At 44.0% G+C, this 22,586-nt stretch overlaps 1 protein-coding gene across 3 annotated transcripts in view; it reads left to right on the top strand.

Moving 5' to 3' along the window:
* The window catches only part of KLHL17 (kelch like family member 17), an 84,470-nt gene extending 62,733 nt beyond the window's left edge, over positions 1–21,737 (top strand). For all 3 annotated transcript variants that reach the window (XM_073656954.1, XM_073656956.1, XM_073656955.1), the window contains 8 exons: positions 2,788–2,904; positions 2,982–3,195; positions 4,773–4,917; positions 5,138–5,305; positions 11,119–11,207; positions 11,777–11,850; positions 16,644–16,825; positions 19,048–21,737. In XM_073656954.1, coding sequence (XP_073513055.1) covers positions 2,788–2,904; positions 2,982–3,195; positions 4,773–4,917; positions 5,138–5,305; positions 11,119–11,207; positions 11,777–11,850; positions 16,644–16,825; positions 19,048–19,276 — 1,218 coding nt within the window. In that variant the 3' untranslated portion in view covers positions 19,277–21,737. The remainder of the gene's footprint in view (positions 1–2,787; positions 2,905–2,981; positions 3,196–4,772; positions 4,918–5,137; positions 5,306–11,118; positions 11,208–11,776; positions 11,851–16,643; positions 16,826–19,047) is intronic.
* The last annotated feature ends 849 nt before the right edge of the window (positions 21,738–22,586 follow it).

Genomic DNA, 22,586 nt, shown 5'->3' on the forward strand with positions numbered 1-22,586 from the left:
ACAAAAGAAAAAAAAAAAAGTAGCACGTGGATGAGTTTCAGTTAAAAGTCATTCACTTTGATACTGAAAAATGCTGCAGAAAATCTGCACGTAAAATAAGCATCAAATATGCAAAGTGTGAACCAAGTCTTTGAGTGCATTAGGACAGTGCGGATTCTGTTGCAGTAAATTCTGCAATTATCCCATTCATCTGTTAAAAAACAACAAAAAAAAAAAAACAGCATTCAGATTAATATAACAGATTTTCAGAAAATTTCTGCAACCAAGTCTGCAGCGTGGGAATGTACCCTTAATGTAATAACACATGGGTTGGCGGCTGAGAACTGCACCACATTGACTGCATGTGAAAGATGTAGTTTTCTAATTGATTATTAATGTCCATGCAATATGGCTGGTAATGAGCAATTTTAGGGAACAGCCTGGCAGTATGGCAACCTTATCCACCCACCTACATAAGGCCATGGCGGTTGCCGGAGTTTCAGCTGGATGCGGCTATTCGCACTTTCTGGCCATACCCTTAGGTTAGGATTGCATGATTTGATTTCTGCACATGTCCATGACCCCCACCCATCAGTTGTGGCTGATGTGCAACCAATTTGCTTGTAAAATTGTGTGTCCATTGGCCACCATTGGTTGACTGTGATTGGGCCATGTGCAGTAGCCACACTGTGCGCTCCAAACCTTTCCTGCAAGACAATGTGGCCATAACAGTGAATGCCCAGCCGGGTTCACACCACGTCTTTGTCTACATTAATGCCTCCGGTACTAGACTATTGTATTTGGCTAAAAATAATAGACAATGCCAGAAAGGATGTGAAATAGAGTGTTTTATTACGTGTACTGCAAAACCAACACCCTAGGGGTGAATAAAAATGTCATTTTTATGGTTCCTTAAACCTACCGATATCTGACAAATCTGTGTCCAATGAGACCAAAATTGGTGTGTATGAAGGACCATTTGGAATTTGTAGCAAGTAGTAGGAGGATAGAAGTGGTATTCTGCGCTGCTGATGTTAAAATCCATAAGATGTTGTACTGGGTTGACCACACGGTTTATCCTCATCGCATTTCGAAGTTGAACCAACTTCTTCATGAGATCCCACCGTCTGGAGCAAGTAGTAGGTGGATAGGAGTGAAATTCTGCTCTGCTCATGTTAAAAATCAAGAAATCCAGAAGACGTACAGGATTGACCACACTGTTTATTCTCAACTCGCTTTGAAGTTGGACCAGCGTCTTCATCAGAAGAACTACAGTGAACCTGATGAAGAGGTTGGTCCAACTTCGAAACATCTTGAGAATAAACCACATGGTCAATCCTGTACAACGTCTTCTGAATTTCTTGATTTTAACATGAGCAGTGCAGAATATCACTCCTATCGTATTACTTGCTCCAGATGGCGGGATCTCCTGATCTGAGGGTACTGCAGCAGCTGTCAATCCTTGATTCCTCACTTGTGTGTTAAACAACCCCAAAATGTGAGCAGTTACCATACCCCTCACCTATAGAAGTTTGTCCATCAGATAAGACCCTATTACCCTTGATGTTTCCCCGGTTCTCTCAATTTGGAATTTGTGTCACCTGAAGGAAAATTAATCTGATGTGCTTAAATATCTGGCTGGCAAACACAATGATTGTAGTATTTAAACAGTATCTGATTTTTTTTCTTTCTTTTTGTAAGGGATATAAAGGTTTTATTTTAGGATGAGGAAGTAAAGGCCCCCATACACATTATGTATTGTGTATGGCGGCACTGGCCGACCGATGGTTGTGGAAGATGTTGATCGGGCATATCTGATTTCGGATTACTGATCGCTTTGTTCTCCTAGAAATGAGCTGCCGGCCAACTGATGGTTGTGGAATCAGGCCTTTCCGATTTCGGATGGATTGCCAATGGCTTTGTTCTCCTAGAGATAAGCCGCCGGCCAAAGTGTCAGTCGGTGACTCACTCATAGAGAACACGAGCGCTCGTTCTGCCGAGTGAGCCATCTAATGCGTATGACCAGTTTAAGACAAGAATATCTGTTGGTGTCAATGGCTAACTCAGAACAATTTAATCATATATAGGGTTGGTCAGTAATCTGTTTGTATCCAGTTTACACACTCAGTGTGCCTAGGCTGCCATTGTTCTCGGCTGTGCAGGTCCTGTTTACACAGGACGATGTGCTGCCGAGAACGATCATCAATTGTGCAGCACCACAGATAATTACACCTAGCGAATTAATATTTTGCATCCTGTTTAGAATGCACTTGGAGTGAAGGATCGGCAATCTGCTTTTTTTTTTACATTTTATTTTACTTGGCACATTAGGTACATTAAAAGAGGATCATCCGTAAGTGAACAACCCCTTTAAGATTTGATTTTTGCAGGAATTACTGCTGCCTACTTTGTCTCTCTGCCTTCTTGTTGGCACCCATTAAACTTGGTCTTGCGTATACTATTTATTTGTACTGGATATAATTTTTTTTATACGCTACTTGCTACTAAGTAAAGATCCTCCTTGTTTCATTTGTGCCCACTCGGTTTTATACATATATATATATTTAATTTTTATGATTTTTGTTCTAATAAAGATTATTAATTTATACTTATTACAGTCTATCATCCATGATTTTTGCTTTTTTTTTTATTACTATTTTTTTATGTGGTCGATCTACACTTGTTTATTAGCTGAAATTTGCCTACTTAAGGCACCCTAAATAAATGAAATGTTGGCACAGTGCATATGTGTTGTCATGCTCCTCATCTCCTAGTCTCTAATTTATATAATGTGTTTGCGGGTTCTAGGTGCTGGACCTTATCTCCAGCGACAGTCTGAATGTCCCTTCTGAGGAGGAGGTCTACCGAGCTGTCCTAAACTGGGTCAAACATGATGTGGATGGTAGGAGACAGCACGTTCCCCGGGTGAGAATCAGACGTATGAGCCGACAAATCTGCCTGTAGCATCTGATGTGGTGCCTGACGCTCCCTATTTCCTGCAGTTAATGAAGTGTGTGCGGCTGCCCTTGCTGAGCAGGGATTTCCTGATGAGCAGTGTAGACACCGAGCTTCTTGTACGTCACCATTCGGAGTGCAAAGACCTTTTGATTGAGGCGCTCAAATACCACCTGATGCCAGAACAGCGGGGGGTTCTCAGTAACAGTCGAACCCGACCAAGGCGATGCGAGGGAGCCAGCACTGTGCTTTTTGCAGTAGGTGAGAAGATAAAAAATACTTTTTTGCTATATACTGTGGCCAGAAACGCTCCTATACTTGTTACAGATTGAAGTAGGTCTGGACGGCCAGGACTAAATGACTGGTAAATTATGTACACTTCTGCATCTTCTTCCATTGTCGCTGTCTTGCAGCATTCCAACTCTGCTGCAACCTGTCCTCTCCATACATCTCTACTCTAATCCCCTGATACCTCCTCATGCATAATCTCCAGACCATAACCTGTCCTCTCCATAGATCTGTCCTAATCTCCTAATATCTCCCCACATGCAATCTCCAGCCCATAACTTGTCCTCTCCATACATCTCTGGCCTAATCTCCTGATACTTCCCCGTATATAATCTCCTGTATATAACCTGTCCTCTCCATACATCTCTGCACTAATCTTCCGATACCTCCCCACATATAATCTCCAGTCCATAACCTGTCCTCTCCATAGATCTCTGCCCTAATCTTCCGATACCTCCCCACATATAATCTCCAGTATATAACCCGTCCTCTCCATACATCTCTGCCCTAATCTTCTGAAACCTCCCCGTATATAATCTCCAGTATATAACCCGTCCTCTCCATACATTTCTGCCCTAATCTTCCGATACCTCCCCGTATATAACTCTTCCTCTCCATACATCTCTGCCCTAATGTTCCGATACCTCCCTGTATATAACCCGTCATCTCCATACATCTCTGCCCTAATGTTCCGATACCTCCCTGTATATAATCTCTAGTATATAACCCGTCCTCTCCATACATCTCTGCCCTAATCTTCTGATACCTCCCCACACATAACCTCCTGTATATAACCCGTCCTCTCCATACATCTCTGGCCTAATCTCCTGATACCTCCCCCGTATATAATCTCCAGTATATAACCTGTCCTCTCCCTACATCTCTGCACTAATCTTCTGATACCTCCCCCATATATAATCTCCAGTATATAACCTGTCTTCTCCCTACATCTCTGCCCTAATCTTCCGATACCTCCCCACATATAATCTCCAGTCCATAACCTGTACTCTCCATACAACTCTGCCCTAATCTTCTGAAACTTCCCCGTATATAATCTCCTGTATATAACCTGTCCTCTCCATACATCTGTGCCCTAATCTCCTGATACCTCCCCTTATATAATCTCCATTCCACAACCTGTCCTCTCCCTACATCTCTGCCCTAATCTCCTGACACCTCCCTCTTTGTTGTCTCCTCTGCTCCTTTCACAACCATCTCCCAAGATTTCTCCCATGCTTCCCCCATGCTCTACAACTCACTACCCCAACACATCAGACAATCTCCACCTTCAAAAATTTCACAAACAACCTAAAACACCACCTTTTCAGAGAAGGTAAAAGCCTACAATACCCTGCTGCCACCACACTGCCACAAGAGCTGCTTCCACTCTCATCTACCATCTTCTCCACCCTTTCCTAGTAGATTGTCAGCCCTCTTGGCCAGGCCATCTCGCCCTCTACACCAGACTGACACTTATTTAGTGCATGTGTATTTTACTTGTTTTGTCTCGTGTTATGTACCTAAACTTGTGGTTTTTTTTTTGTCTTTAGGTGGTGGCAGTCTCTTTGCCATACACGGTGACTGTGAAGCATATGATACCCGTACTGACCGGTGGCACATGGTGGCATCTATGTCTACGAGACGGGCCCGCGTGGGTGTGGCAGCTATTGGAAATAAGCTTTATGCAGTGGGTGGGTGAGTATTCATAGCAATGGATTGGTTACTTGAGTAAATAGAGAAAGGGGGAAAGAAAGATCGAGCTGCTGCATTACAATATGCCTGATCCTTTTTGTTCTTTAAGTAGATAACCCACTGCCAGATGTGTGTGGCATCTTCTTCCTCCAAGATGCGGGCTGTGCTGCCTCTTATTGTAATGTTCTCTATGTGGAGCTGATCCTATTCTTCCTCATTCCAGCTATGATGGGACGTCTGACCTTGCTACAGTCGAGTCGTACGACCCTGTGACAAACACTTGGCAGCCGGAAGTCTCTATGGGAACTCGGAGAAGTTGTCTTGGTGTCGCAGTGCTTCATGGACTGCTGTACGCGGCCGGGGGATATGATGGTGCTTCTTGTCTGAACAGGTGCAGAATACTAAGAATAGCAGTAAATGCAAATAATCCTGCTGATATCTGGGGTGCAAAGGCAGACTGGGGTCCCCTGTGCTAAGAATGGATTGGGGACCCCCTCGCCGATCTTAATATTTATCAGCAACATACTGGATGAGTAAAATTGTATCCTCAGGATTTTTCCTTTTAAAGGGTGACTAAACTATTAAAAATAGTGTTAAGCCCCCTTCTGATTATTCCAGGGACGGACTGGGACTGAAATTCAGCCCTGGCATATAAAAGCACACAGGCCCATGCTGTCCCGGCCCCTGAGGACCAGATGGAGATATCTATTACTTATATTACCCTCCCTGAAGGAAATCAAGATTTTCAATATGTATAGTAATACCGCGATATAAAATTGAATAATAATAACAATATTGCAATATAACAGACAAATACCAACAAACCATAACCAAATATTACCCGTATACACAGTACTGATAATACCACCATACTGATTGTTAAAGGGGTTGTCCAGGCTTGGTGTTAAAGTCTATGTGACTTCAGACTTCTGAATCCTCACAGCACTCACTGTCAGGATTCTCCGGTGCCAGCGTTGGAAGAGGCCGTCATGTGACCACAAGTGTGGGATTTCCACACCTCCGGCCACATTCCAACTAAACATACTCTGCTTTGCTAAATTCACTTGTATGGAGAGAGGCCGTGCACGTCTAGTCAGCACGTGATCGCATGAATTCAAATCATACTTGTGGTCACATGACCAGCCGCTCCCGACACCGGAGAATCCTCACAGCATGCGATGAACACACTATGAGGATCCAGAAATCTTCAGTCATACAGAGTCACTACAGACTTTAACATTAAACCTGGACAAACCCTTTAACTAAAACCATTGCACTAGGACTGATATCACGACCATACAATGTCCATATAATGGTAATATCAGGTCTACACCAGTGCTCTACAGAATATATGTGTGTACTGTGCAGATTCTTACTAGTGCTGTTCTCGCTGGTTATTGTCATTCGTTTTCCCTCTTCTTTTTAATTCGGCCCAGACCACCATGACCTCTTCTTCCAACCATAATTCGTCCTTGTAAATTATAATAGAGGCATCTTTACTTTACTGCTTTTCCAAGACCCTCCTCTCATTCTACCGCTTCTACACAAACCACAACTTGTACTGCCTTATAATAATTTCCCTGTGAACCTTATTATAGTGACCATGCACCTAGTTATAATAATACAAATAGCCCCTGTGCTTTCTTATAATAATAATAATGCCTCCTTGCTTCCTGATAATGACAACGACCCCCCCATTGGGCCTCCCAAGGCGAGTACATAGAAATAACAGGTCCCATAGAAAAAGTCCTATCATCTCCCAACTTTCTAAGAAACGGAGGATATGTATTGCAGCACATACATTTATTTTCCCTCTACTAAAGCCCCTAAGTGGTCTCACCCACTATGATACCCCTTTCGTGACCCTCACAGAGTAAGATGACCCCACAAACCCTATACAAAGTATGATACAGCACAGCACCCACATATTAAGATGGTCCACCACAGCACCCCATACATTATGGTATTCAGCACAGCCCCTAATATACAGTATGAGGTTCACAACAGACCCCTATATAAAGCATGATGCCCCTCATAACCACCCAATTAAATTTGATGTCCCCCTTAATCACCCCATACAGTATGAAGGTCACCACAGCCCACCACATAGTATAATGTGCCCCATAGACCTCCACACAGTATAATGTCCACCACAGCCCCCACACAAGATGAAGATCCCCCACAGACCCCTATATAGTATGATGGTTGCCCCAAACAGCCCCCCATATACTATGATGGTCCCCCACAAACAGCCCCCAATGGCAGTATAATCCCCCACAAACAGCCTCCATATAGCAAGATGATCCCCCACAAACAGTCCCCATGTAGTATGATGTTCCCCCACAAACAGCCCCCATATAGTATGATCGTTCCCCTCAAACAGCCCACATGTAGTATGATGTTCCCTCACAAATAGCCCCCCATATAGCATGATGATCCCCCCCACAAACAGCCCCATATAGTATTACGGTCCCCCACAAACAGCCTCCATATAGCAAGATGATCCCCCCACAAACAGTCCCCATGTAGTATGATGTTCCCCCAAAAACAGCCCCCATATAGTATGATGGTTCCCCTAAAACAGCCCCCATGTAGTATGATGGTCCTTCACAAATAGCCCCCCATATAGCATGATGATCCCCCACAAACAGCCCCCATGTAGTATGATGGTCCCCCACAAACAGCCCCCATATAGTATTATGGTCCCCCACAAACAGCCCCCATATAGCAGGATGATCCCCCCCACAAACAGCCCCATATAGTATTATGGTCCCCCACAAACAGCCCCCATATAGCAGGATGATCCCCCACAACGAGCCCCCATATAGCAGGATAATCCCCCACAAACAACCTCCATATAGCAAGTTGATCCCCCACAAACAGCCCCATATAGTATTATGGTCCCTCACAAACAGCCCCCATATAGCAGGATGATCCCCCACAAACAACCTCCATATAGCAGGATGATCCCCCACAACAAGCCCCCATATAGCAGGATAATCCCCCACAAGAAGCCTCCATATAGCAAGTTGATCCCCCCAAAAACAGCCCCCATATAGTATGATGGTTCATCACAAACAGTCCCCATGTAGCATGATGGTCTCCCACAAACAGCCCCCATATAGCAGAATCATCCTCCACAAACAGCCCCCATGTAGCATGATGGTCCCCCACAAACAGCCCCCATGTAGCATGATGGTCCCCCACAAACAGCCCCCATGTAGCATGATGGTCCCCCACAAACAGCCTCCATGTAGCAGGATGATCCCCCACAAACAACCTCCATATAGCAGGATGATCCCCCACAACAAGCCCCTATATAGCAGGATAATCCCCCACAAGAAGCCTCCATATAGCAAGTTGATCCCCCAAAAACAGCCCCCATATAGTATGATGGTTCATCACAAACAGTCCCCAAGTAGCATGACGGTCTCCCACAAACAGCCCCCATATAGCAGAATCATCCTCCACAAACAGCCCCCATGTAGCATGATGGTCCCCCACAAACAGCCCCCATGTAGCATGATGGTCCCCCACAAACAGCCCCCATGTAGCATGATGGTCCCCCACAAACAGCCCCCATGTAGTATGATGGTCCCCCACAAACAGCCCCCATATAGCAGGATGATCCCCCACAATCAGCCCCCATGTAGCATGATGGTTCCCCACAAACAGCCCCCATGTAGCATGATGGTCCCCCACAAACAGCCCCCATGTAGCATGATGGTCCCCCACAAACAGGCCCCCATGTAGCATGATGATCCCCCACAAACAGCCCCAATGTAGCATGATGGTCCCCCACAAACAGCCCCCATGTAGCATGATGGTCCCCCACAAACAGCCCCCATGTAGCATGATGGTCCCCCACAAACAGCCCCAATGTAGCATGATGGTTCCCCACAAACAGCCCCCATGTAGCATGATGGTCCCCCACAAACGGCTCCCCATATATCAAGATGGTCCCCCCCAAAACAGCCCCCATAAAGCATGATGGCCCCCCCCCAAACAGCCCCCATATAGCAGGATGATCCCCCACAAACAGCCTCCATATAGCAAGTTGATCCCCCAAAAACAGCCCCCATATAGCATGATGGTTCCCCACAAACAGCCCCCATGTAGCATGATGGTCCCCCACAAACAGCCCCTATATAGCATGATGGTCCCCCACAAACAGCCCCCATGTAGCATGATGGTCCCCCACAAACAGCCCCCATGTAGCATGATGGTCCCCCACAAACAGCCCCAATGTAGTATGATGGTCCCCCACAAACAGCCCCCATATAGCAGGATGATCCCCCACAAACAGCCTCCATATAGCAAGTTGATCCCCCAAAAACAGCCCCCATATAGCATGATGGTCCACCACAAACAGCCCCCATGTAGCATGATGGTTCCCCACAAACAGCCCCAATGTAGTATGATGGTCCCCCACAAACAGCCCCCATATAGCAGGATGATCCCCCACAAACAGCCTCCATATAGCAAGTTGATCCCCCAAAAACAGCCCCCATATAGCATGATGGTCCACCACAAAAAGCCCCCATGTAGAATGATGGTCTCCCACAAACAGCCCCCATATAGCAGAATCATCCCCTACAAGCAGCCCCTATATAGTATTATGGTTCCTCACAGCACCCAAAAATAAAAAAAATCTTTATACTCCCCTAATCCTGTTTCCTCATCCTCCTCAGCGTCCATCACCTCTTCTGTTTCATCTCTCAGTGTACGCTGGCAGTGCGATGCAGTGACGTCATCGACCGCCGACGTCACCTGCATGCGACTGCCTCCAGCAAGCCCCCGGCTGAAGGGATGCCTGCGGCCCGCCTGCGCAAGTGACCTGCGCTGCGTGTGAAGGGATGCCCACGGCCTGCCTGAGTAAGTGACGGAGCCTTCGGGTCTGTGCTCCGTCACAATTGCTAATAGCAGGTAATGCTGCCCACAGCTGGACCGGCCCATCTGGCCTTTGCCAGAACTGCCAGATGGCCAGTCCGGCCCTGGATTATTCTGAGGGGCAGCTTATTCTCAAGTGTGAGTAGAGCCATGTATTGGCTCAATGGAAAGTCTACGTCCTGCTCTTGCCTCACTAAACACTTCTTTCCCGTGACGAGCAATTGGTTGGGGGGTGTTGGTATCCAGTCCCTTACTAATCAATCATACTGCCTATAACATATAAAAAATGCTGGTTTATTTTTTGTTTTACCAGAGAACCCCTTTATCACCTATCCACAGGATAGGGTATAATTATTGATCAGTGAGGGTCCGACAGCAAGTACCCGCACCAATTTGCAAAATGGAGCACTTTTATCCCCATTAGAATATCTCTACCCTACTGTCGCTCCATGATTTACCTATGAAGGATTGGACTCGACTTTCCTGCAGCCCCATAGAGAATTAACAGATCGGCGGTTGGGTATCCCACCAGCCGCTCCATTTTGTACCGGAGATACAAGTGCCCTGTCAGGATAAAAAAGTAAAAATACCCCCTTCTGGGGATAGGTAATAACTTAATTTAATTGGACGACCCCTTTTAAAAGTTTTTTCGCTACTTTAACTTAGTTTATAATTGGCTCCATGGTGGTGCTAACATAGGTCAGAATGATTTTTTTTTCTATAAGACACCTGCCGCTCTTGAGCACTGCTCCACTTGCCCTTTGCGTGGATCCTTGGCTTTGGGTGACTCCTGCAGCCAATTGAAGACCACATATTCCATCTGAGCAGGAAGAAACTGACTCCACTGTTGAGACTGATTGGCTGCAGCGGTCACCTGATGACCCCCACTGGAAGAGAAGCCAGGAGATAACGGGAGGCGGAAGTAGTGTATAACCCCTATAAATGGTGGCCGTATTGCCAATACTAATGAGCAAAGAGCCATGCAGATCTGTCCAAAGACGGATACATCCAACCACTTGGGGACACAGACAGAAGATGGCTCCTGCGCAAGAACAATATATTGGTTCTTTCCAGTCCAATAGCTCATCATATGCACAATGCCACCTGTTTTGGAGGTCCAAATGGGCCCCCTTACCTTTTGAGCTCCTGTATGGTTGCACCAAAGATATGTCTGCCCCTGCTTGGTCGATCCTTGCCTAATAGTGAAAATGGTGAATATGCAAAGGCTTTACACAGCCTGATTTGTGAGATTATCATTAATTACTGGTACATGGTTCCTCTTATATCATTACTCATATTGCGCTATCATTGCAGTGCAGAGCGTTACGACCCCCTCACCGGAACATGGACGTCCATCGCCGCCATGAGCACTAGACGCAGATATGTCCGCGTGGCAACACTTGGTGAGTCTTTTTCTACCTATAAGACTTTAATATCCTCTTTGCCAGCAATGACGCTTCATGCTCCTTGTGCCCCTCTTCAAAGAATAATAGGAGTATATGAGTTTGCAATGTCCACTAAAAGTTTTAGGAACTAACATTTTTGTCAAAAATTTGGCAGACAAACCTTCCTCCATGTTGTAAATTGATATTAAAGGGCAGAACTTGGTTTACTTGGAACAGTTATGGTTGTCTTCTCATATTATTTTTTTTTTTAGCCAACTAAGCCCAACCCTTTTCAAAGGCTGGCCCATAAGTATTAGATGCCTCCTGACCTCCTCATGAACATGCATGTGTTCTGTATGGAGAAAAGGAGAAGGTTCTGGCAGTGAGTTACCTCCACTGTAAAGAAAAAGGATCTGGCACGTTGCATCAAACTCCATGATCCTTCTCTGCCCCCAACTGTATTAGATGGTTGGTCCCATCAAAATTGACAAAAATCCCATGTGTATGGTCCGCTCTAGGGCAGACGAGGGAAGAAGGAGGACAACATGAGATTCTAATGTTTTTAAGTTTTTTTTTTATATTTTTAGATGGTAACCTCTATGCTGTTGGGGGATATGACAGTTCTTCTCACTTGGCCACGGTGGAAAAATACGAACCTCAAGTAAGTGTCTAACCATTGATATAATATTATCCATGATTAATACGGAGATTATTTTCCCACTATTCTGGTTTTGCTTTAGGATACTGCTCACTAATAATTCCATTATACAAGTATATTCCTACTTCTTTACCTTTTATTAGATATGTTACGTACATGTAGTTACCTCTGCCCCTTTCTTAAGTATCAGACACTGGAGCGGGGCCACTAGTTGCTCCATTGCTGGCGTTCCTTGCAGTTCAGGGTGTCACCAGTAAGGAGCAGTCTTTTCTTTTAATGGTTTCCAGTCTTTTCTCTATATACATACTTGTCTCTGGAGTATTTTTCTAGCATCTTTCTCTATAAGGTGTTGGGGTTTATTCTTCGCCCCATTCATTACACTTTCAATGTAAAATGTATGAAATATGCCTTATAGGTACAAACATAACATCCGTATGTCCAAAACCCAAGGACGGACATACCATTGGTAGAGCCTTAAAGGGGCCCAGTTTCAACGCCAAAGCAGATTTGGTCACAGATACATAAAGGGGTGCATTATGATGAGCTATTGGATCAGGGGCGCACACAAACTGAAGAGCAAAAATGGCATGCAAGCTTTTTTCAGTCTAATGATGATGCTCCCCATTACTGCTTTGAAGGTAGACATTGCCCCCTTACCTTTTGGACCCCTGTGCGGCTGTACGGGTTCCACCAATGGTTTCTCCACCCGTTTCGGACAACAAAGAGGACATATACCGTTCTTCCACAGGGGCCTCTTCTGTCTGTGTCTCCCTCTGCCAATGCTATAGAGGCCCTTGTTCTTGCTTGGATCCTTTGGGGAAGGCGTTTCACTGGATTTTGGAATATGGTTTCAGGCTTTCACATCCATTTGGTCATCTGTCAGGTTGGGTCTGTCTGACTTGCAGATAATGAAGCACGATTCATTACCAAAGTGCTTTCTACTGTTCGCCCCACACTTGCTATTTGCTACTGTAGGGATTCACGCTCAGCAGTAGACACTCACTTAGCACAGGCACAGGTCTTGGTGTAAACTAGGTAAGGTTTATTGCGTTTCTCTGCACTCTAAATCAAAATTCTTTCTCCAGTCCAAAACATATAATAATCCACACAGTCCTTTTGTAGGCACATCACAGAGAAGTGTTCATCTCCCATACAGCTCACATTTGCTGGTCACTCACCAGCTCCAACACACAGACTGCTCCGCTTTCCCCAGCTCACTGACAATCAAACGAACACAGGGCCTGGCTCTAGGCATAGCTAGCCAGGTGCACATAATCAGGACCTTCAGTGCTAGGTTTTAACCCTGTCCTATCTGCCTTTCATACACTACCTAATGCATCTGTTAGCATTAAAGGGAATGTGTCATCAGAAAATGACTTTTTGCTTAAAACGAACCTATCGGTAACAATGTACAGACAGGTTCTATAGTCAATCAAGAAGTGGGTGCACTGCCGGTGCGGAGAAGCGAAAGAGAAGCCGAGGACTGCAAGTGCACTGATACACCCACTAGTGCACTTGCATGCCTAATTTGCATGGGACTAAAACATGACTTTGGACCTAATGGAGACCCGAAACAATGACTGAATAGGCACAGTTATATATTTATTTATTACACATTTAGAAGTGTTACATATCTTCATTTTTCATATCACAGTCTACAATTTTAATAGAATAATAAATCTTGAAGTTTTCACACTAGGTACTAGAACTAATAGCATTAGTCTGGGCAAATGTCATTGTACAGGAGGAGAAGGAGGTGAGCTGTGACATCTATTGTGAGTGGAGGATCTTGTGTTATATACTGTATATAGAGGTGTTATCAGTCATTGTACAGGAGGAGGTGAGCTGTGACATCACCTAATGGAAATGGTGTATCCTGTGTTATTTACTGTATATAGAGGTGTTATCAGTCATTGTATAGGAGAAGGAGGAAGTGAGCTGTGACATCTATTGCGAGTGGAGGATCTTGTGTTATATACTGTATATAGAGGTGTTAGCAGTCATTGTACAGGAGGGGGAGGGAGTGAGCTGTGACATCACCAATTGTGATTGGTAGATCCTGTGGTATCAGCTGTATGTAGAGGTGTTATCAGTCATTGTATAGGAGGAAGAGAAGGTGAGCTGTGACATCACCTATTGTGAATGGTGGATCCTGTACTATCTACATTGTAATTGACAGTGTTATCCATTATTGTAAACCTGTCTGTGATGATAATGAGACTGCTAAAAAGCCTTCTCTGCACAACAGGAAGTTTGAGTCTAGTATAAAGCCTAGTGGCAAGTGTGAAAAATACAAGATTGAGTTATTTCTTCATGTAGATATGCTTTTTTTTCCATTTTTTCATATCACTATCCAAAAACTTAAAAAAATAATACATTTAAGATGAAAACCTCATTTAAGCAATGGCGCATACATTTTAATGGTGGGCATAGCCCCTTGTACCTATACAAGACCACCTCTATGGAAAGACTACCCCAATATCTAGAACATGTTTTCAGTTCCATCATATACAATATACGTAAGGACCACCCTCCTCCTAACCCCACAGAAGACCATTTTTCCATACATTTTTGGGTGGTCTTCTAAAGATTGAAAGTTTAACAACACTTTCAGAAATCACTTGGTACATGATATACATGTCAGAAGCGTCATTAGGTGGGGGTCCAGGTGCTGAGACCCCCCACTAATCCATTAAAGGGAAGGACAGGAGCTCAATAGAAGCTTTCCTCGGAGATGAGCTCCGGCTGAGGATTTCTGTTCCTTCGTTTTTAGAGATGGGCTCATTTTTGACATTCAAGAAATGATTTGAAGGAACATTAAAGAGTCATTGCACTTTTAGAAAACTTTTGACATATGTTTCATATTTCTAAACCAGGGATATAGATGGACGCTTCCAGATCATGGCATTTCCTCACAAGAATATCTCTGTTCTATTTTTTTTCCCCCTCCACATACATTGAATACTTCATTAATTAGGAGTGCTAATTATTTCCCAGTGGTATGCCAAAAGAAGTATAGAGGAGCCACAAGTGTCCGGGTATAATTAGCCCGGCTAATGTTACACAGATACAATGTATTTCGTTTTTTTTTTTTTATTGTTGCATTTTAAAATTTTACAAATCAGATGGAAGGATATGGCATTAGGTGAAATTGTAATATTAGATAGCTCTCATAGAAATTAATGAGCAGCTAGGTCATATGTGATTATGCCAAGTCTGCCACTTTCCACTCTGGCTACTAAGATCTCAATCTTCGGAGCCCCTTCTTCTCTATAAGATCTGTACAGCCTAATCCATTGATGCTGCTGGTTTATATAATAATGTTAGTCTCTACCTGGCTTTATTGTACTGCAGAATGAGAGCTGTGCCCACTCACACCCGTAACAATGTGGCTGCGTCACATTGACTTGAATGGGCTGAGATGCTGAACCAGGCACAGCCACACTTGGATTGTTGGTACACTAATCAGGTGGCAATCTATCCTATAAGTGGCCATACACATTAGAAGAACATCGAATAAACAAGCGATTTTATTTTCTTTACTTATTTCTTTGGTGAAATTCAGCAGGCCTTATCCTTTTGTAGTAAAGAGTGGAAAGCCGATGCCAGAGGTGAGGTATCGGGCCGAGCCTATCTTCTGCTCCCTTGTAAGCTGTGCCGATCCCACTTGCCGGTATAATGGGAAGACAAGAAGAATAGCAGTCACCAATCTACACTCTATGGACAAAAGTATTGGGAAACCTCCACATTACACCTACATCTGCTTTTATTACCTCCCACTCCAGTATCCATTGGCATTAATATGGTTGGTTCCCACTTTGCAGCCATAACGACTCTCACTCTTCTGGGAAGGTTTTCTACAAGATTTTGGAGTTTGGCTGTGGGAATTTTTGGCCATTCACCCAGAATAGCCTTTGGGAAGTCAGACACTGATGTTGGACGAGAGGCCGGGTTCACAATCTACCTTCTAGTTCATCCCAACCATGTCTATATAGATCTTGCTTTGTGTTAAGCTGCAACTGAAAAGAGCCTTCCCCAAACTGTTCTCAGGGCTGGAAGCTACAATTGTTCAAAATATCTTGTTGCGAAGCATTAGGATCTCCCTTAACTTGGAATTAAGGGGCCGAGGCAGACCCCTCAAAAACAAGCCCATAGCATTATCCTCCCCCATCTGTACAGCAGCACAATGCAGTTAGGTGGGTAACGTCCTCCTGGAATCACCAAACCCAGACTCGTCCATCAGATAAAGGAGTGTGATCCGTCACTGCACAGAACACCTCTCCTCCAGAGTCCAGTGGTGGCGGCTTTACACCACTCCATCCGACGCTCGGCATTGTGCTTGGTGATGTACGGCTGCATGCAGCTGCTCGGCCATGAAACTCCCGGTGGGGGCGCAGTGTTTGTGCTGATGTTGTCTGGACTCTGCAGTTATGGGGTCAGCAGAGCGATGGTGACTTTTTTCTGCCCTCAGCACTCGGTCCCCCGCTCTGTAATATAACGAAGTCTCCACTTCGTGGCTGAGTTGCTGCGGTTCCTTCCACGTCTCAATCATGTCACTCGCAGGTGATGGGGAAAGATTTAGGAGGAAGAAATGTCATGAAGGACTTGTTACACCGGTGGCTCCTATGGTAAATCCTGGATTTGAGTCCCAATACTTTTCTCCATATAGTGCATCTGTGACGAGCTTTAGGGTAGGATTAATATAATTTCCCATCGGTCGCCTTTAAACCTAAATGATTTCCCATAATCCAATATTGGTGCTTCTATAATCTATCCAGACTTTTTTTTTCTCACAGATAAACACATGGACTCCGATTGCCAACATGTTGAGCCGCCGTAGCAGTGCCGGAGTGGCCGTTCTGGAGGGAATGTTATATGTTGCCGGAGGCAATGATGGCACAAGCTGCCTGAATTCTGTGGAGAGATATAACCCGAAAGTGAACACATGGGAGAGTGTGGCCCCGATGAACATTAGGAGGTAATCTAGGATACGGCAGACCATGACCCACCATCACACGTACACCCATGTTTCCTGCTCCACAAATTAATATAATTTAATTGGTTTCTAACCGTAAATGGATCTAACGGAAGTGGTCTTCCAACATAATCCATCTCCTCCATTTCTATCACATCAAAGGAAGCGCTCCACAAACTCTCTTTATGTACATGAGAGGATTGTCCACCATCAGATAAGCTCCAGATGGGAGATTGGTGCCAGCTCTGGGGAGGGGGACTTTCTATAGCCCCCTGCTGCGTAGCCTCAGGGGGCTTTGTAATGAGGAGTAATCCATTTGTGGTGATGGAATCTTTGTACAGTGAAGGTTTCATGTCAATACATAGCAGATAATTTATGTAATCTATCTTCTGTTATGCTGTCGCTTTTCTATATTGGCCATCATAGTTATGAAGAGAAGGGGAAGGAAATTTGGAGAAAGTTAAGGTCCATTTACACAGCACAATTACCAGGAATAAGCGCTCGTAGGAACTCTCGTTTTCCTATGATTCTGCAATTAAAACAGGCTGCCGATCTCCCAACAAAATGGTCTTTTGTGCTGCAAAAAAGATCATCATTCTCAGCAGCGCATCATCCTACGTAAACAGGACCTGTGCTGCCGAGAACAATTGTGGCCTATGTGCACTTAGTGATCGATTTCTGATCTTTGTGTGCAGTCAGGTCGGCCTTTGTAAATAGGCTATTAAATGACCACCGGTCGCCAATGTAAGCCCAATTTTAGTATGTATGTCCAGCCGATGAATTCCTAAATGGGCAATACTCCATCTGGATGGCGAGTGAATCCCATGAAACAAAACTTAGAAATTAAAATGTAATGGTGTTATCCAGCCCACCAAAAAAAAAATATATGAATGAGTGTGAAGACCCGGGGTCTTCCGTGGGCATAATACTACTCAGACAACACAGGGTGAGGGTAAAACAGTGTGGCAATACTTTATTGAACCACCAAATGGACAATAAACATGTAGAATAGTCCCATCAAGTACCCAAGATGGTACAACATTACACCGTCTCATCCTTCCTCTGGCCCGCCGGGAATAGATCAACTGCGACTTTGGGACTTCCAGGACCAAGTACCTCAACCGGTGGCCCTCCTGCTTTTGGCGGGCCCCCACAGAGAGGAGGTAGCGGCAAGCTTAAGAAGTTGACTGTTCATGGAGGTACAAGGCCCTCACTAAAGACTATAAAATTTAACTTTTATTAAATATTCAATTAAAATGCTTCAGCATCGTCGTCAGGGGATGGGACATTGGCTTGAATTCCCTAACGACGACGCTGAAGCGGTGAAACATGTTGGGGGGACGTGCTAGTATAAACTACCTTCCTATTTTGCCACGAATGGTGGCTTCCTATGAGGCCATCAGAACAAATATATGAGTGATTATATTAGAACGTTTAGGTAGATCAGGGATGTTTTTTTAATACCCAGTATGCATTTTAATTGAATATTTAATAAAAGTTAAATTTTATAGTCTTTAGTGACAGGTATTATATGGGGTTTCCCCATTTGGTAAATATGACATTCATTGTTCACAGATTAAGAGAAGTCGTCAACATTCAGGTTTATACAAATACTAGTCTGTCCTTCTTGACCAGCCAAAAGAAAAATACATACATTCAAAAGTCAACACAAACACAATAGTGTATTTCTCTTGGCCTAACAAATCTAGAAATCTGGCTAATTAAGATTAGAAGCTGTGTTGTCACAATGAGCTTTAACAGGTAAGTTCTATAAATTAAAGAGTTCGTTTCATGCTCTGTTTCTGAAGTTCCCGTGCTTGTGGCTTTCTGATTGCTGGGGGAGGGTCTACTCCTGATTGTCAGCAGCATTGTTGTGCCGCTGTTACATACTGTGCTCCATTCTATGCCGCAAGCAGATGCAACTTCAGAGAAGCACAGGAGGACTAAAGCTGGTTAGAGCAAGAAATCCAGCAAGCTTCAGAGCAGTGCTGGTAAGCGCAATACTAAAGATCTTGCACTTGCAAGTGCTGCGCTCTTTGCCTAGGAAATCAGCCACTTCTGATAGACTCCAGACGTGGCAGGTAGGCTAGCCACTGAGCATCAAACAATAAAATTATAAATCCATCTATTCTTGAAAATGGAGAGGATTTTCAATAATACAATTAGTACTTTTTTGGGCAATGCAGCATCTTTAGATCTATATCTAATTTCTTGTCTGTTTACAGAAGCACTCATGATCTTGTGGCCATGGATGGGTGGCTTTACGCAGTGGGAGGTAATGATGGAAGCTCAAGCCTAAACTCCATTGAGAAGTACAACCCACGTACCAACAAGTGGGTAGCAGCCTCCTGTATGTTCACCAGAAGGAGCAGCGTTGGGGTCGCAGTCTTAGAACTTCTTAATTTTCCTCCTCCCTCGTCTCCCACTCTTTCTGTCTCCTCGACCAGCCTCTGACAAAGAATCAGGTCCTTTACGTCCAGGAGAAGCCCTCAATGTATGACGTAGATGAAGTGGATCCATTGGGGAAGAACACTGGATTCTCACTTCTGAAGGGCTTCTTCTTGGTCCTTGCCATTTGTCCATGTAACCTCTTCTTCACTGCTGGAAAGGCCTGCATCTCATTGCAAAGATACCTCTCTGCCATGTAAAGACACGACTTTATCGAAGACTAGTCTGATATCAGGGTGAATGGTTTTCCCTGTTTGTGACATTACATTACACCGTAGCATAAGGCATCAGGGAAGATGGTGATCTTTGCTCTCCTCTTTGCACTGTGCAGGTCCCTCAAGCAGGAAAGGAGTTTAACCCACCGCTCTACAACGAAAAGCCGAAGTCCTCTGCCTCTAAGGCAATCAGTGGCATCTATGCCATCTGTCCTGAAATGTCCCTATTAATATACAAATAGACTAAGGGTCTTTTGGATGCAGTTGGGATATAAATATTAATATTTGGTTGTATCCTCTGTGGACTGATGTAATGCAGAGCAGAAATCCTGGAAATAGGCACTACATGTATATAAGGCTCCGGTCGCTGTTGCACTGTCTATTCAGAAGAGTACCAGCCTTGGCACTGACGCAGGATTAGGAGTGGACGTACGATGCAGTCACCAAACCCTGGACTACATGGTCTGAACAGGCTTCTGCTTGAAATACAAGAAACTTTTGACATCCTCAGATTTACAGGAGCTTCCATACCACAAAACATCTCTCCATGTATCTTCCAACGTTCACAAAATGCTGGAAAATCGCAGAGGAACTTAAGGAAACCGCACACATTTGCTAAGTTGAAATGTATTGTCCGATTAGAGAGGATGGGAACCTTTGGTTGTAGCCACCTACAAAGCATGAAGGTGAACTACGTCCTTCCCCCTAGGTAAATCCTAGAGAGACCGGGTCTCTAACGCTAAGATAGCTCTTGGCCGGACACTATCTCAACCCAACGAAACCGTAAACTTGCATGCTAGATCTGGCAGTGTTTCTCTCCATGGAGAGAAAAGGATGAGGTATGATAATATCCGATGAATTAAGTTGCCCTTAGACAAGTCCAATCCTGCAGAAATCAATGCTACACATTAACATTCATCTTATTTTTATGGCCAGCTTATGCGAGACTGCGTAGTTTACTTTTGGCCGCATGGGTGGAAGCAGCAAAAGGTTCACATCCTCCTCAACGACCAAGAAAATTGCTAATGAGGTGCAAATGTGCAGTATATCTAAGCATCTAATTACGTGTGTGTACATATTTATCACTTTGACCAACCCTGATTATATTGCCTTTATATTGTCTTTATGTAAAGGAGTGAAGAGCTTGGACCTATGCCTCCATGCTGGCCATGAAAACCATTTAGACCGGCCAGTCATCAGCTCATTGTCAATCACAGACCTGTGTAAATATCCCATCAGTCCATAAACAGGCAAAAATCTCGTTCATCTTTTCTGTGTCCTAATCCATCGTTGTCGGCAGGACGTTACCCAACGTGTGCTAACCGACAGTACCAAACTATTGTTTGATCCCTATACAGTTTTTCATCACTACCATGTAAAAGGGCTTTAAATGAGTGCTAATCGCTTGTTATTTAGTTGATTGGAGGTCATGATGGGTTAGAATCTGCCCATTTCATGCCCCCTTTACATTTCATAGTTGGTTCCTTTGGCACCTGAGTTGAAAGCCAATCAGTGGATTGCATCCTTGGTAATGACCATATGATTCTATATGGTTATGGTTTGGGCTTTTATATGATGCAAAAATGATGTTCTGTGCTTATGCCAAGCTGGCCGGAGTCGTGAGATCATTGACAGCCAAACATCAAGAATGACCCCACTGGTAGATGTTTTCCGGAACTAAGGACTGATATACACTTGCAGATATATTGCCCAATAAAGTCAATTGCTTCTCATTTAAAGTGTCTTTTACACAGTCAGATGCCAAATGTATGGGGACAAATGATGGTTAATTCAATCAACTGCAGATGGAATATTGCTGGCAGCACTTCCTCTGTGTACCCGGACAAAGGAGCTGCCGACTACCATGATTTTTTAGGCCATGCGAAAGATAATTTTGCTCGTTCATTGGCTCATTGCTGGTGGGATTATGTGGGCTGATGATTTGGACTAATTGTTCCTACAAATGCTCACCCAACTGATTATTGGTCCATGTGAAAGGGTCTTAATGGTCCTATCATTTGCCATAAATATGTAAATTTTTTTCACTTGGTGTAAATGCCGATGTTCTCCTGAATCCGGCGATATTTTTCTTTTGTTCCTACGCCTCTCTGTTCCTGAGATATGGCCCTTTCTTCCCTGTATGTAATTCTAGTCTTTTTACCAACTAGGCGTGGTCCTCCATATTACACCCACAGAGAAGAATTGAGGGCCACACCCACTTGGATAAAAAATATTAGAATTACACACAGAGAAGAAGGCTCCATATCTCTGGAAAGGAAAGGCGCAAGAACAAAGGAAAAACATCGCCGGATTCAGGAAAACAGTGGCATTTACACCGGGTTAAAAAAAAATACATATTTATGGCAAGTGACAGGTTCACCTTAGTGAAGACCTGTCACTGGATAAAAGTGACCACTTTTTATTCCCTTGCTCTCCTGAATATATTTTTTTTAATAAACCATATGGTTTGATAGGTCCTTTTTTACTTACTGCTATATTTTATGTTCTTTATCAAGGAGGCGTGGCTCTCAGATAATAATGCTGACCATTCTAAGGACACGCCCCTGAGGATCCCTTGAGCCACGCCCCCTTGTAAAGACCATAAAAATGAACACCAAATAAAAAGATCCATATCTCTGGAACCATATGGCGAATTAATAAAAAAAAAAAAGTGGAAAATACTCCGAGAAGGAAGGGGAATAAAATAAGAGCAAAAAGTGCCCACTCTAAGTGTTAGATCTGACTTGTCTTTCCTTCCATTGAAATGCCATGCATGGATGGGGAGAGTCAGCGCTGACGGTCGGCCTCTGTCCATAACCTAATTGACAGCTGTATATGATGCACATTTGCACCTCGTTATGAAGTCATTCACAGTCATGTAGCAAATGTTTTATTCTGATCTCCACCACACTCCTCTGGGTGCTATCGTCTTACTTAACATCTTCATTTTTGCAAATGGCACAATTTGCACGTTCTCTTTCTTTCCAGGTGCTTCTAACTTGCGTTTATTAAGAACCACTGGCTGCCATGGTTTACGTATCCTTGTATAAAGTTACCATGAATTGTTGCACTTCCACATAATTCTATTTTTAACTATTTAT

Source organism: Phyllobates terribilis, unplaced genomic scaffold (assembly GCF_046119375.1).
Source record: "Phyllobates terribilis strain yellow unplaced genomic scaffold, ASM4611937v1 Scaffold_12__6_contigs__length_324123572, whole genome shotgun sequence".
In the NCBI taxonomy this organism is placed as follows: domain Eukaryota; kingdom Metazoa; phylum Chordata; class Amphibia; order Anura; family Dendrobatidae; genus Phyllobates; species Phyllobates terribilis.